This window comes from Oncorhynchus masou, chromosome 18 (genome assembly GCF_036934945.1).
Source record: "Oncorhynchus masou masou isolate Uvic2021 chromosome 18, UVic_Omas_1.1, whole genome shotgun sequence".
Lineage (NCBI taxonomy): Eukaryota > Metazoa > Chordata > Actinopteri > Salmoniformes > Salmonidae > Oncorhynchus > Oncorhynchus masou.
The window spans coordinates 65,401,620-65,418,786 of record NC_088229.1 but is presented as its reverse complement, the minus strand read 5'-3'; the positions used below and the strand labels follow the sequence as shown (position 1 = coordinate 65,418,786).

The following is a 17,167-nucleotide window of genomic DNA, read 5'->3' as shown; positions in this document are numbered from 1 at the left end:
AAAAGATTATTTGTGTAGGAGAAATCGCTCCGTTTTGTTCATCACGTTTGGCTAAGAAAACCCCCCGAAAATTCAGTCATTACAACACCGAACTTTTTCCAAATGAACTCCATAATATCGACAGAAACATGGAAACGTTGTTTAGAATCAATCCTCAAGGTGTTTTTCACATATCTATTTGATGATAAATCATTCGTGGCAGTTGACTTTCTCCTCTGAAGCAAATGGTACAATGCAAGCAGCTGGAGATTACGCAATAATTTCGACGGAGGACACCAAGCGGGCACCTGGTAAATGTAGACTCTTATGGTCAATCTTCCAATGATATGCCTACAAATACGTCACAATGCTGCAGACACCTTGGGGAAACGACAGAAAGTGTAGGCTCATTCCTGGCGCATTCACAGCCATATAAGGAGACATTGGAACACAGCGCCCTCAAAATCTGGGCCATTTCCTGTTTGAAATTTCATCTTGGTTTCGCCTGTAGCATCAGTTCTGTGGCACTCACTGATAATATCTTTGCAGTTTTGGAAACGTCAGAGTGTTTTCTTTCCAAAGCTGTCAATTATATGCATAGTCGAGCATCTTTTCGTGACAAAATATCTTGTTTAAAACGGGAACGTTTTTTTATCCAAAAATTAAAAGAGCGCCCCCTATATCGAAGAAGTTAAGAGGCTCCTTTGTCCTCCACTCGTTACCTGTATTAATGGCACCTGTTTGAACTTGTTATCAGTATAAAAGACACCTGTCCACAACATCAAACAGTCACACTCCAAACTCCACTATGGCCAAGACCAAAGAGCTGTCAAAGGACACCAGAAACAAAATTGTAGACCTGCACCAGGCTGGGAAGACTGAATCTGCAATAGGTAAGCAGTTTGGTTTGAAGAAATCAACTGTGGGAGCAATTATTAGGAAATGGAAGACATACAAGACCACTGATAATCTCCCTCGATCTGGGGCTCCATGCAAGATCTCACCCCGTGGGGACAAAATGATCACAAGAACGGTGAGCAAAAATCCCAGAACCACACGGGGGGACCTAGTGAATGACCTGCAGAGAGCTGGGACCAAAGTAACAAAGCCTACCATCAGTAACACACTACGCCGCCAGGGACTCAAATCCTGTAGTGCCAGACATGTCCCCCTGCTTAAGCCAGTACATGTCCAGGCCCGTCTGAAGTTTGCTAGAGAGCATTTGGATGATCCAGAAGAAGATTGGGAGAATGTCATATGGTCAGATGAAACCAAAATATAACTTTTTGGTAAAAACTCAACTCGTCGTGTTTGGAAGACAAAGAATGCTGAGTTGCATCCAAAGAGCACCATACCTACTGTGAAGCATGGGGGTGGAAACATCATGCTTTGGGGCTGTTTTTCTGCAAAGGGACCAGGATCTGTGTAAAGGAAAGAATGAATGGGGCCATGTATCGTGAGATTTTGAGTGAAAACCTCCTTCCATCAGCAAGGGCATTGAAGATGAAACGTGGCTGGGTCTTTCAGCATGACAATGATCCCAAACCCACCGCCCGGGCAACAAAGGAGTGGCTTCGTAAGAAGCATTTCAAGGTCCTGGAGTGGTCTAGCCAGTCTCCAGATCTCAACCCCATAGAAAATCTTTGGAGGGAGTTGAAAGTCTGTGTTGCCCAGCAACAGCCCCAAAACATCACTGCTCTAGAAGAGATCTGCATGGAGGAATGGGCCAAAATACCAACAACAGTGTGTGAAAACCTTGTGAAGACTTACAGAAAACGTTTGACCTCTGTCATTGCCAACAAAGGGTATATAACAAACTATTTAGATAAACTTTTGTTGTTGACCAAATACTTATTTTCCACCATAATTTGCAAATAAATTCATTAAAAATCTTACAATGTGATTTTCTGGATTTTGTCTGGTATAGTTGAAGTGTACCTATGATGAAAATTACAGGCCTCTCTCATCTTTTTAAGTGGGAGAACTTGCACAATTGGTGGCTGACTAAATACTTTTTTGCCCCACTGTTTGTTAACTGATAGTTGACTAGACTCCAGCTTGGCCCCTGTTCTGTTTTCGTGTCGCGTTTCATTTCCTTCGCTTCAGAAAGCGCGTCCCTGTCAAAGCCCAGAGATAAACACAGAGCGGTTCCCTTAAAAGGAGAAAGTATGCTGCTTTAGAGCACAGCCGGATGGATAGACAGCATTCCTACAGACTTTATAGGACCCTTGGACTGAAGGTGCAAGAATTAAACTCTTTCCCTCAATGCCCTGACCATACCTTCCAATCTAAGAAGCCTGAGAAAGGTTGTGATTGTTTACAACCTACACAGTTTCAGAAATAGAGTTGCAAAGGCATGAATGAATTGTAAAGGAAATAACGCCACATCAGTGCACATATGTAGGGGCTCCCGAGTGGCGCCGCGGTCTAAGACACTGCTTCTCAGTACTAGAGGCATCACTACAGACCCTGGTTTGATTCCAGGCTGTATCACAACCGGCCATGATTGAGAGTCCCATAGGGCAGCGCACAATTGGCACAGCGTCATCCCGGTTTGGCCAGGGTAGGCTGTCAGTGTAAATAAAAATAAATATGTGGTATTTGTTTGGGCAGTAGTTCATAACAATTATAATAGTATTGCTGCTGTGGGGTGAGTCCACGCCAGAATGGGCAAAAAATATTTTTTGTGTGTCAGATTGTTCTGCCAATTATCACGTTTGATATGCTTTTTACATTTGTATCACAATCCTGGACTGTAAACTGTCATGGTCAAAACATATTTCTACAACAGTAGCCAAGATGGGGAGAAGTCTGTCCTTAATAACAACACTATCAACAAGGCTGGTCCTACCTCCCCTAGTTGTCGCACCTGGACTACTGTTCAGTCGTGTGGTCAGGTGCCACAAAAATGGACTTGGGAAAATTGCAATTGGCTCAGAACAGGGCAGCACGGCTGGCCCTTGGATGTACACAGAGAGCTAACATGAATAATATGTATGTCAAACTCTCCTGGCTCAAAGTGGAGCAGAGATAGACTTCGTCACTACTTGTATTTGTGAGAGGTATTGACATGTTGAATTCACAGAGCTGTATGTCTGAACAACTGGCAGCCATGCATACCCCAAAAGACACGCCAGAGGTCTCTTCACTGTCTCCAAGTCCAGAACAGACAATGGGAGGCGCATAGTACGACGTAGAGCCATTACTACATGACACTCTATTCCACATCAAGTAACTCATGCAAGCAGTAAAATCTCATTTTAAAGAACAGATAAAAATACACATTATAGATCAGCGGGGACTGTGAAGAGACACATACAGAGGCACAGACACATGCATACAAAGACACGATAACATACGCACTATACACACACGTACATATGGATTTTGTATTGTAAATATGTGGTAGAAGGGTAGTGGCCTGAGGGCACACACTTAATGGGTTGTGAAATGTGTTGTGAATGTATTTTTATGTTTTTAAAATTGTATAACTGCCTTAAAACCTCTTAAGGCTAGGGGGCAGTATTATGACATCTGGATGATGAGTGTGCCCAACATAAACTGCCTGCTAATCAGCTGGGATATGCATATAATTGGGAGATTTGGATAGGAAACACTCTAAAGTTTCTAAAACTGTTAACATAATGCCTGTGAGTATAACTGAACTGATTTGGCAGGCGAAACCCAGAGGACAAACCATCCAGGGGAGAAAAAGAATTGAGGTCATAGGATTTTCCAATGGGTTTCTATGGGAAACCCTGTTAATTAGGAACCTGGTTGCAGTTCTTATGGCTTCCACTGGATGTCAACAGTCTTTAGAAATTGGTCAATGTTTTTCTTTTGAGAAATTAAGAAGTAGTGCTGTTCTTTGTACGTGTCACTCTGAAGGTCCCTAGTGTTTTGTTGCGCGTGAACAGGAGCGCGGCCCGTGTTATTTTTCTTCGGTATTGGAAACAGATTATCCCGTCTTAAATTCTATCGATTATTTACATTTTAGGATACCTGGGGTTGGATTAGGAACGTTGTTTGAAATGTTTGGACCAAGTTTACAGGTAACTTATTAGATACTTTGTAGTCATGTTGGGCGAGTTGGAACCGGTGTATTTCTGAATCAAACCCGCCAAGTAAATTGACATTTTGGGGATATAAAGAAGGAATTTATCAAACAAAACGATCATTCATTGTGTCACTGAGACATTTGGGATTGCAAAAATAAGATCTTCAAAAGGTAAGGTATTTATTATATTGTTATTTCGGACTTTTGTGTCGCACCTGCCTGGTTGAAAAAGGATTTTCATGTGTGTGTATGCGTGGCGCTGTCCTCAGATAATCGCATGGTGTGCTTTCACCGTAAAGCCTTTTAAAAATCTGACAGAGCAGCTGGATTAACAAGAAGTTAAGCTTTATTTTGATGTATTACACTTATATTTTCGTGAATGTTGAATTTTGATATTTCTGTAGTTTGAATTTGGCGCCCTGCAATTTCACAGGATGTTGTCAAATCTATCCCGTTAACGGGATTGGCGCATTAAGGGATCACTAATTGCTGGACCTTAGGAAGTGTAGCTGCTGCATGAGGATCCATCATCAATACAAATATAAATATTGTTTTTGAAAATCATGATGAAAGTGACCATTTTAGGCCACTTTTAGGCCTATACATGCCTCTTGTAAGACCCCATGTCTGCGAACCGTACATGATATGTTACAGACATCTTGCTGTCATTATACTCCTACTAGTGTCCTCTAAAGTATGGATTAAGTCTACATTCTCAAAATAACCTTTTTTAGTTTGTTACATTTTAAACATACTGTTTAAAACAATATTGTCACGTTCGTCATAACGAGGAGACCAAGGCACAGCGTGATTGGAATACATTCTTCTTTTATTTAACGAAGAACACTTAAACAAACGTGAAGCTATCAACAACTAGTGCTGACATGCAACTAACTACACATAGACATTAACCCACAAAACCGGAATGGAAAATGGCAACCGAAATAGGATCCCCAATCAGAGACAACGATAAACAGCTGCCTAGACAAACCAAAACCCCATAGATATACAAAAAACCCTCGACAAGGGAAAAAACACCCTCATCACACCCAGACCTAACCAAAATAATAAAGAAAACAAAGATAACTAAGGTCAGGGTGTGACAAATATACTCAAGAAAATAAAATATTCAGACTGACTAATGCTACTTTTGATATTATGATGCATTTTATGAGCAGCATCAACACAGGGAATTGGAAAATGGATTCAAAGGGGACTCTCTCTCTGCTGGTGATTTGCTGAAAGTTCAATCCTACAGGAGGGTTGTGATTGGTTAATTACCTATAATGTTAATTTCCATGTATAAAAATGATAATTTCTTAAAAATGATTTGAAGAGTATATTGTTCCAAACAATATGTCTAACAAAGGGGGGAATCAAAAAGGGTACTTTTAGATACACTACTGGTCAAAGTTTTAGAACATCTAATCATTCAAGGGTTTTTCTTTACTTTTAATATTTTTTACATTGTAGAATAATAGTGAAGACATCAAAACTATGAAATGACAGATATGGAATCATGTAGTTATAAAAAAAAGTGTTAAACAAATCAAAATATATTTGAGATTCTTCAGCTTTGCACATGCTTGGCATTCTCTTAACCAGCTTCACCTGGAATGCTTTTCCAGCAGTCTTGAAGGAGTTCCCACATATGCTGAGCACTTATTGGCTGCTTTTCCTTCACTCTGCAGTCCGACTCATCCCAAACCATCTCAATTTGGTTGAGGTCGGGAGGTTGTGGAGGCCAGGTCATCTGATGTAGCACTCCATCACTCTCCTTCTTGGTAAAATTGCCCTTACACAGCCTGCATGTGTATTGAGTCATTGTCCTGTTGAAAAACAAATTATAGTCCCACTAAGCCCAAACCTGATGGGATGCGTATCGCTGCAGAATGCTTTGGTCGCCATGCTGGTTAAGTGTGCCTTGAATTCTAAATAAATCACAGACAGCGTCACCAGCAAACCCCCATAACACCTCCTCCATGCCTTACGGTGGGAAATACACATGCGGAGATCATCTGTTCACCCACACCGCGTCTCACAAAGACATGGCAGTTGGAACCAAAAATCTCAAATTTGGACTAATCAGACCAAAGGACAAATTTCCACCGGTCTAATGTCCATTGCTCGTGTTTCTTGGCCCAAGCAAGTCTCTTCTTATTATTGGTGTCCTTTAATAGAGGTTTCTTTGCAGCAATTTGACTATGAAGGCCTGATTCTGGCCTGATTCTGATTCTTGTCATAATATGGACTTGGTCTTTTACCAAAAGCTCTGTATACCAACCCTGTCTTGTCACAACACAACTGATTGGCTCAAACGCTTTAATAAGAAGGAAAGAAATTCCACAGAATAACTGAACAAGGCGCACCTGTTAATTGAAATGCATTCCAGGTGACTACCGCATGAAGCTGGTTGAGAGAATGCCAAGCATGTGCAAAGCTGTCATCAAGACAAAGGGTGGCTACTTTGAAGAATCTCAAATATAAAATATATTTTGATTTGTTTAACACTTTTTTGTTAACTACAGGATTCCGTGTATGTTATTTCATAGTTTTGATGTCTTCACTATTATCCTACAATGTAGACAATAGTGAAAAATAAAGAAAAACCCTGTAATGAGTAGGTGTTCTAAAACATTTGACTGGTACTGTAAATAATATTTGAATATTTAATGAATGAATGTGATTTTTTTAATTTGACTTTTAGGAGTATAACGATACCAATACGTTGTCTGTACCATGTACAGATTATAGGGTTTTGCCAGAGGATTATAGGGTTTTACCAGAGGCATGTGTTTTCAGGCCATGCTGCTGTGGAATCAACCTGTGCTTGTAGTGTTGTGGAAAAGTATGAAACTAGAAACATTAGTGAGATATATATATATATATATACACACACACACAAACAATATTTGGAAGAGGTAGAGAACCTGTTTGTTTTTCCCTAATGAATGGTATATCTTGACAGTGGATTACATTATTTACTGACTCCACATAAGAAAATGTTCTTCTCTGCTTTCTCCTTTGTCTGGACTTTGACAAAACAACCTATTGTAATAGAACGTTCTGTTGTGTACTCTTAAGGCATTTAGAAATACACATTAATTTGTATAATGCTCAAATTCCCAACCTAATGTTTCCTCATGTTTTCCCTGTATGCAGATATTGTATCTCTTACATGGAAATTGCTGTCTGTCCATGTGCGCTATGTTCCTTTGTGATTATACGTATCTTTAGAAGGTAGATGTTGATTTGGCTAGTCAAACAACATTTGAGAACAGTATCAGGGCTTGAGCAACAAGTGAATTAGAAATGTTAGCTCTATGCTTTCAGAGGGTGACTTTTACTTTAATGTGTCCATTGCATGTGCATTATGGGGGTTTTCTGACTCTGCATAGCATAGTGTCTGTAGATTTTACTGTGTTTGCAATTGCAGTGAGGTAAGTTGTGTGTTTTAAAACAAATGTTTCTGTAGAGACTTGTGTTAAGGCTAGTTTTATAATGTATACTCAGCCAGGTGTATGCACACACCATACTGTCACTACACAACTAGCATGCATTATGCAATATCATGGTTGCTGCATGATATCATGTTTCCATAACACACACACACACAATGTACTTCATTGCAAATGCAAACACAGCCACAACTAAAGCCAACATTTTGCCATTCAATTAGCCTACAGTGTTGCTGTGATGGGATTCACTTTTAGTACCACTCATACTCTAATAGGGACATGTGATATACAATAGATGAACAGCAGTCAGCACACAGGTAAGACACAATGAACAAAGACGGACATATGAAACCTACTGTGGGCTCTTGGGGTAGAATGGAAGAGTGACATGACTGAGTTCATGAATGTCAAAGGCGGTGGGCTCTCCTGATATCGCCTGTCTCTTGGTCCTGTGCTGCTCCTGTAGTGCGCTTGCCTTGTGGACTTGTTGCGTCGCCGGTTTGATTACGGATCGGTATTTATCCAGTTCATTCTGAAGCTTTTGAATCAATTCGTCCTTTTGATCTAATTCCAGCTCCAGTTCGTCAATAAGTGCGTCTCGTTGTCGCAACTCCTCAATCTTCTCCTGTAAAGCGTATTGGAGATCGCGTAAGGTCCCCATAGTTTTCAGAGAAATCAGGCTCACCAGAGCGCAGCAAACTTTGCGAGTGACTCGAATGATGCTCAGATTTGGAAGGCAACCTCCTCGTTCACTGCCACTACACAAATTGAATACTTGCGGGGAGAACGACTCATGCGCTTGATTTGAAACTCAGGTGAGTAGCCTTTCAAATGAAAGGTTGGCCAAATGTGACGAACAATACGCTTCATTGTATTGCTCACATACGTCAGTATCCAGAGTGAGCGTCAGCGCTCGCAGGATGCCGAAGCACAATCATTGATCCCCCCACGAGTGCAACAAATTGGTTGCTTTCCTCAATACTATGATCAGCCAATCAGGTATCAGGTAATACACACACCTATGCTCTATAATATTCGTGTAGATGCACCCTACCTGTCAGAGATTATATATTATATATGCACCATACTTCAGTCAGACTGTATCCAATTTTATAGGCAATCACTTTGCACAGAATATTGCATGGTTTCAATGGTAATGTGATTGTAATGTGATACTAATGTGCAGAAATTGCAGAGACATATGCACTATAATGTCAATTTAACTGTATGATGCTAACCACTTGTAATTTATAATAAGGCAGGATCACAATGATGATGGCACTCACCCCTTTGAAGCCACATGTTTTGACCCCGAATATGGAATAATGCTATTATCCCAAGGGGTGTGGTATATGGCCAACATACCACGGCTAAGGGCTGTTCATACGCATGACACAACGCGGAGTGCCTGGACACAGCCCTTAGCTGTGGTATATTGGCCATATACCACAAACCCCCGATGTGCCTTATTGCTATTGTAAACTGGTTACCAACATAATTAGAGCAGTAAAAATAAATGTTTTGTCATACCCGGGGGGTACGCTCTGATATACCATGTCCTTCAACCAATCAGCATTCAGGCCTCAACCCTCCCAGTTTATAGTTGGTATTATAAACTGGGTGGTTCGAGCCCTGAATGCTGATTGGCTGATAGCCGTGGTATAATAGACTGTATACCATGGGTATGACATAACATTTAGTTTTTCTGCTTTGCGCCGTGCATAAGAACAACCCTTAGCAGTGGTATATTGGCCAATTGGCCATATACCACATCCCCTCTGGTCTTAATGTTTAACCCTACCTTATCCACAGACTTGATATAGTAGAAGTGATGCCGAATAAGGACACCAGGCCTGATAAGGGTCTATAGCTCCCTCCTATGGCCACCTCATGTCATATACATTGCCCATAATCCCATTAAATAATAAACCCATGGACATTGCAAAGCCAGGCAGGTAGCACTCCAGCTGACACTTATATCCAGCCTTGAAATGAGGCAATATAAACAGTTGTCTAACTTTTAAAGTCTGTGTGGATACATATTTCAGAGCATTCAGTGGAACGCAGTTTGAGCCTCAGATCATTTTACATCATCTGTGACAGACACAGCTGTCCAATTAAGATAATTAAATGAGTGTGTGTACCTATGTGTGGTGTGTGTGTGCGTAAGTGTTTGTGTGTGTGCGTGCCTGCGTGTGTCTTGTGAGAGGATTTAAGACATCATCCTCAGTGCACATTAAAGTGTCTGAGAAAGCCGGGTTGAGGAGGAGGGATGCAGAGTGTAGTGCCTCGGTTCTAGATACCAGGCCACTGGTAACCCCAGGCAGGCCACTGGTAACCCCAGGCAGGCCACTGTTAACCTCAGGCAGGCCACTGGTAACCCCAGGCAGGCCACTGGTAAACCCAGGCAGACCACTGGTAACCTCAGGCAGGCCACTGGTAACCCCAGGCAGGACACTGGTATCCCCAGGCAGACCACTGGTAACCCCAGGCAGGACACTGGTAACCCCAGGCAGGCCACTGGTAACCCCAGGCAGGCCACTGGTAACCTCAGGCAGACCACTGGTAACCCCAGGCAGGCCACTGGTAACCCCAGGCAGGCCACTGGTAACCCCAGGCAGACCACTGGTAACCCCAGGCAGGCCACTGGTAACCCCAGGCAGGCCACTGGTAACCCCAGGCAGGCCACTGGTAACCTCAGGCGGGTCACTGGTAACCCCAGGCAGACCACTGGTAACCCCAGGCAGGTCACTGGTAACCTCAGGCAGGCCACTGTTAACCCCATGCAGGACACTGGTAACCCCAGGCAGGGCAGGCAGGTCACTGGTAACCCCAGGCAACCCCAGGCAGGCCACTAACCCCAGGCAGGCCACTGGTAACCCTAACCTCAGGCAGGCCACTGGTAACCCCAGGCAGGCCACTGGTAACCCTGAGGCAGGCCACCTCAGGCAGGCCACTAACCCCAGGCAGGTCCCTAACCCCAGGCAGGCCACTGGTAAGGCAGGCCCCCAGGCAGGCCACTGGTAACCTCAGGCACCGGCAGGCCACTGGTAACCCCAGGCGGGTCACTGGTAACCCCAGGCAGGCCACTGGTAACCCCAGGCAGGTCACTGGTAACCCCAGGCAGGCCACTGGTAACCCCAGGCAGGCCACTGGTAACCCCAGGCAGGTCACTGGTAACCCCAGGCAGGCCACTGGTAACCCCAGGCAGGTCACTGGTAACCCCAGGCAGGCCACTGGTAACCCCAGGCGGGTCACTGGTAACCCCAGGCAGGCCACTGGTAACCCCAGGCAGGTCACTGGTAACCCCAGGCAGGCCACTGGTAACCCCAGGCAGACCACTGGTAACCTCAGGCAGGCCACAGGCAGGCCACTGTTAACCCCAGGCAGACCACTGGTATTACAAGGCTGGATACTGCCTGAAAAACTGTAAAAACAAACACTACTGCTTAGACTGCCTGTCTACCCTACTGCTATTTGTGATGAAATAATCTTTATACGTAGATACATATCTTTATATATATACTGTACATGCTGCTATATTGTAGGCTGAAAAGTTGAAACAAGAGCACTAGTAATATGACTGCCTGTCTGCCTCCTGCTTATGCTTGCAATGATATCATCTTCCAAAACATTCCTAGACAGCAGCATGTAATAGCATTAAATCACTACTTAAGACTGCCTGTCTGTCCTGCTTGTGTTTACTGTAATACTGCAATGTCATTATAGTTGCAATAGACGAAGATGTTTGTACAAAATGTCGATCATGTCGTTTATCATAGTTACAAGAGAAGTTTGTAGGCTACAACATGTCAATGTTATAGTTACACCAGACAAATAAGTGTGTACAACAAACCTTTCATCGTAAAGGAGCACATGCACAGAAAGTACAGATTTTTTTACAATCAGGAATAATCCTCCAGAGAATCAGGTCACACAGCCACCTCTGGTTCACAAACAGATCCTAACCACGAAGAAGCATTTTGCTCCCATCTTGTGGCAATTGTTATGAGCTTCATATCTAGAGGAGAATATCTGGGACAAGTGGTCACTTTCTGTTATGTCTGTGGAGAAACAGCCTTGGGGCTGTGTTTATAATACTGGCACACGGCTCACAGTGCACACTGAGATGTTTGAGAGTTGCAAAGCGTTTAGTGTTAACACTATCAATGAGACTTGAGTATAACTGTAGGTGTGTCAACATACACAAATATGTGTATGTGACCAAAAACATTTTGATTTGATTTAGTTACTGTGTAATTAAAGGGTATGGCATGAGTCGGACTCAGATCCTCAATTCAAATCATCACATTTTATTTGTCACGTGCGCCAAATACCATGGGTGTAGACCTTACTGTGAAATGCTGACTTACAAGCCCTTATTAACCAACAATGCAGTTTCAAGAAAAATTAGAGTTAAGAAAATATTTATTGAATAAACTAAAGTTTTTTTTTTTAAACAACACACACAAATAAAATGAGGCTATATACAGGGGGTACAGTGTGTGGGGGGTGCAGGTTAGTCGAGGTAATTGAGATAATATGTACATGTAGGTAGAGAGACAGTGACAGAATGAGAGACAGAGGGGGGAGAGACAGAGGGGGGAGACCGAGAAGTGGAGAGAGACAGAGACATAGAGTGACAGAGCGAGAGACAGAGAGGGGGAGAGACAGAGGGGGGAGACCAAGAAGGGGAGAGAGACAGACACAGAGAGACAGAGCGACAGAGCGAGAGACAGAGAGGGGGAGAGACAGAGGGGGGAATGATGTCATAGATTCAACTTATTAAAACTGTGAATCAAGCTCCTCTGTGACAAGGCAGTGACATCTCCCAATCAAGTGAAATGAGTGCATCAGTATCAGTATCGCCAGGAGACCAAAACATGGCACTTTCTGAGCCAACAGTAAGCACACATACAATTTTACTATCTGTACAGTCCAGTGGTGGATGTTCATAATAAGGAGGGGAGGACGGCTCATAATAATGTCTGGAATGGAGTGGAATAGAGTGAAACCAGTCCATTTACTCCATTCCAGACATTATTCTGAGCCGTTCTCCCCTCGGCAGCCAGAGTCGTATCAGCACCGATGCACACTCATAACAAGTATACTCTGAGTCAGGGCACTCAATACTGTAGTGAAGTGTATAAGTACCCAACAGTGATCTCGTAATGTCAATCAGCGATAAAAATACACTTTCACAAGAGTCAGTGGATTGTAAATATCAGTGGAATGGGACCACTCTCAGTCAGTGCACTCAATGCAGGCCTGTGTGTGAGGGTCAGCGCACAGTGATCAAAAGTGACTTCAGTTCCACAAAGCTTGTTTACAACTTTAGGCGATGCCTTGGGTGCTCATTAGCAGTACGTCAGGATTCGGTAATCAATGGTGCCCAAACAACACAAGCTGAGAGGACATTATGTCATAGCAATTAAACAACAGGGCAATGTGTCTAAACAGTTCCAATTTATTTCTAGAGCACGTTCTATGAGTAAACCAATCATAGGGGCCACTCGTCATTGCACAACAGTTAGGTGAATATGTCTAATGAATAAGTTACTCATCACAACAGACATAACATTGTCCCCTCACTTCTCTTCTCTCCAGGTTACATCACCATGGTGACTGTCGGCATAAAATTACCACAGCTTTTAGCTGAACAGCCCTGAATGGGGCCACAGTAACGGGCTATTAGAAGCACCCTGTCGAAATTGCTCTGAAACATTTGAGGGTCATGTAAAGTGAAATCTGAAAAGCAACACACAGATTTGTTTTTTAATGGAGTAGGCCTACTCTATTTGGTTAAAGACGCATAAATACTGTAGGTCGATACGTTGGACGTTTGCATAAAATCATATTTGCATAAAAAGCCTGGTGGTGTTATGGACTTTAATGCCCCCTAAGAGTTTGAAGATGGAGCCAATCAATTAAAATCACCAGACTGCTGTCCTTCTCTCTAAAAGTTGCCGCATTCCTCCCAGATGAAATTACTAATCGATTCATGAGCACATCTTTAATTTAGTGTTGTCTGGTTTATTGACCTATCCTCTTATCCAGGATATATACACAATATAAAAAGAGTTAAATGCATTATTTGTAAGGCTAAGTGTAATGGACAAAATGTGTTCGGGAAAGGGAACAGGAAAGACATTACCCACTGGACACAGACGTCAATTTAACGTCTATTCCACGTTGGTTCAACTTCATTTCAGTGAAATTGTTTACAACGTTGATTCAACCAGTGTGTGCCCTGAAGGCAATTATGATGAAGTAGCAATAATAAACTATGTGGTACCTGTCAGACTTGGAATGTTTCCGAAATGCTTCACTGTTTAACTCCTGGAAGGTTCGGTAAGCTTGAGGTTCCGCCGAGATGCCTTGGGCGCGCCTGGTTCTAGGTCCAATTATCTGCGCGCTGGGCAGAACGGATTGACATTTGTGCAGTTTTCGTTTTAATTCGTGGATCTCTTCTTCCTTTTCGGCGAGACGCATCTCCATGTCCTTAATTCTCTCCTCTTTTATCAAAATAATATTTTTGAAGTCTTCTTCTAAATCACTCATGTTGGAACCTGAACAAACTTTCTCCAGGCGGGAACAAAAGATGCTATATGATCCAATGCGATCCGCTACTAAAACTCCAAAATTCGGAGGTAGAAATATGGAGATCAAATCGTCCAAAAGGTTCAGCTCACTGTAGGGAGGACAGTTGAGTAACGGTGACAGGGAATGCTGAGTGCTGCTTTTCCTCAGTCCCACGCGTGGTGGACTGACTAATGGTTATATCCAATGAGAAACCAATTATGTCTCCTGCTTTCAAGCACAATGCGTGCAGAGACTGCCGTTCAACGTTGAACAACAGAAACTAAACATAGGACAGCATTTCCAAAATCATTCTATCATAAACTATATTCCTGAAATAGCATAAATGACCATATGAGCCAGTGGATGACGTAGTTTTATGTAATTTGATCCAGCACTTCCATGTGAAATTGTCTGAGCTACCTCTCACTGTCTGCCTGACTGCTCATCAATGAAACCCTTGAGCTAATGTAAGTAGCCCCCAATGAGAGAGAGAGAGAGAGAGAGAGAGAGAGAGAGAGAGAGAGCTCTCCATTGGATCAGTGTACATTATTGTTCAAATTCTATTTGCTGAAATGTTTTAATCGTCCTCTCGCTCTCTTTAAAATGCACTTCTATTTAATATATTCCATATACTGTGGACCCTAATTGTTTTACAAAATGTAGGGAGGTGTCATGTGATGTGAATGGTGAGTCACCCAGCTGTGTTAACAGCTGTATTGATCCATATTTTCTGTCAGTTATCAACTTGTGTCGTTTATCAAAGGACATAAATATGTGACTATTTCCTGTAAAATTGCGTCACCAGACGATTTCACTTAGAGACACCTTCTGAATAGGCAGGAATCTCCAAGAGCAACTCAACATGACCACAAGTTAATATTTGTTGAGCAAAACAACAGATGCAGAACCTGTAGCAGTTTGCAATACAGCTAGTGACCCATAATATTTTGTATAGGCCTACTGCTACAGTAGCTACAACTAGAGAGAGATGTGTGCATGCACACACAAACGCATGCACATATGCATACACACAAACACACAAACACAGACACACCTGACCTGGGTTCAAATACTATTTAGGGTATTTCAATTACTTTAAAATATATTTTTTTAAGTAAGTATTTTGATATTGTTTCTTTGAAAATACAAGTGGTTGAATATTGGCAAGTATTTGGAAATACACTTGGAATGTACTGAAATACTGAAATACACAAACACGTGTATTTTTAAATACAAATACACTGTATTTAAATACCATGCAATTGAAGCCAGGTCTGTTTGGTCCTAGGGGTATTTGAAATAATCTATTTGGGTGCAAGTATTATTTGAAAATAGTTTCAAATAGTAGGCAATATATAGGAAATTATTTGAAAATACTTTTAAATACTTTATATAGAAGTAGTAGGTTTTGCTAAATTATTTGAAAATACTCAAATAATCAAATACACAGAAAATAAGTATTTCAAATCTAAATATTTAAAAACACATGTATTTGAACCCAGGTCTGGCACATATTCTCTCCAACATTGCTCAAATGTAAAAATTCACTGCTAGTGTCTTCACCCTTTCATGCGGTCATATAACCAAATCACCCTCTAGTGGTCTCGTGGGTGGAATGTTATTAATATCTCAGAATTATTTCATAATCACTTCTTTTTTTACGCTGAAAATCCAGGTATTTCTATGTTAAACCGTTTTGTTATATTTCAGTCTTCTGTGATTCATATAATGTGTAATATTGGGATGCAAACTGACAATTAAATACATTTCAACTCCATAACAGACATGGTCCAGGTGTCTTTTTTTTAAAGGGCATAACCATGTATGTGAGGTGTTTACTTCTGTTTCAAAGTAGATTTGTTTAAGACTACCAAAATGCTGATTTAGCCCACTGCAGAAAAAGGTTAATCTGACTTTGTCATTCAGGACATCTACAATGGGGATCCTGCTTTGATTGGCATTTGAGCACAAGGCACAATAGATCTTCTGGCCCATCCTTATCTCCACTTCGGGTATTGAGTTTCAGAGGAGGCAGGCAGGCCAGACATTAGTCACCTCTTTCCTGTAATGCATACATATTCTCTCATTGAAACCAGAGACAGTATCTAAGTGAACACAGGATGTTTCAAAATCAATATTGTTTACCTCATTCGCCTGGCCAGCAGAAATGATCTGTGAGGACGGATGGACTGCAGAGTAGAACAGAGCACTCACGGCATTGCCCCATAAACACAAAATAAGGAACCACAGCTTTTAGCTGAGCAGCCCTGAATGGGGCCACAGTAACGGGCTATTAGAAGCACCCAGTTGCATTTGCTCTAAAGCATTTGAGGGGCGTGAAAAGTGAAATCTGAAAAGCAACACACAGATTTGTTTTTTAATGGAGTAGGCCTACTCTATTTGGTTAAAGACGCATAAATACTGTAGGTCGATACATTGGACGTTTGCATAAAATCATATTTGCATAAAAAGCCTGGTGGTGTTATGGACTTTAATGCCCCCTAAGAGTTTGAAGATGGAGCCAATCAATTAAAATCACCAGACTGCTGTCCTTCTCTCTAAAAGTTGCCGCATTCCTCCCAGATGAATTTACTAATCGATTCATGAGCACATCCTTAATTTAGTGTTGTCTGGTTTATTGACCTCTCCTCTTATCCAGGATATATACACAATATAAAAAGAGGTAAATGCATTATTTGTAAGGCTAAGTGTAATGGACAAAATGTGTTCGGGAAAGGGAACAGGAAAGACATTACCCACTGGACACAGACGTCAATTCAACGTCTATTCCACATTGGTTCAACTTCATTTCAGTGAAATAAACACTCTGAATCTGTTGGACAGACAAAGGTGTAGGGTGTTACGGTTATAGGTGTGGTAGAGGTAAATTGTTCTGAGGGATGCAATAGACAGGACACAAATACAGTACATACATAGGCAAAGTGCACAGCGATAGACACATATTATTGGTACAGCTAGTGACTGGAACGAACTGGAACACACACTCAGACTGGACTGTTTTATCTCAATCTCTTCATTCAAAGACTCAATCATGGACACTCTTACTGACAGTTGTGGCTACTTTGCATGA

At 41.9% G+C, this 17,167-nt stretch overlaps 1 protein-coding gene across 2 annotated transcripts in view; it reads right to left on the bottom strand.

Annotated features, from left to right (window-relative positions):
- Window positions 1–14,055, bottom strand: part of LOC135505144 (cGMP-dependent protein kinase 1-like) — a 189,801-nt gene extending 175,746 nt beyond the window's left edge. Inside the window, exon 1 of one of the 2 annotated variants that reach the window (XM_064924272.1) lies at window positions 13,790–14,055. In XM_064924272.1, coding sequence (XP_064780344.1) covers window positions 13,790–14,055 — 266 coding nt within the window. Of the gene's footprint in view, window positions 1–7,850; window positions 8,366–13,789 lie in introns of those variants that run through there. The other variant, XM_064924271.1, reaches the window with a different exon arrangement.
- Between the last annotated feature and the right edge of the window lie 3,112 nt (window positions 14,056–17,167).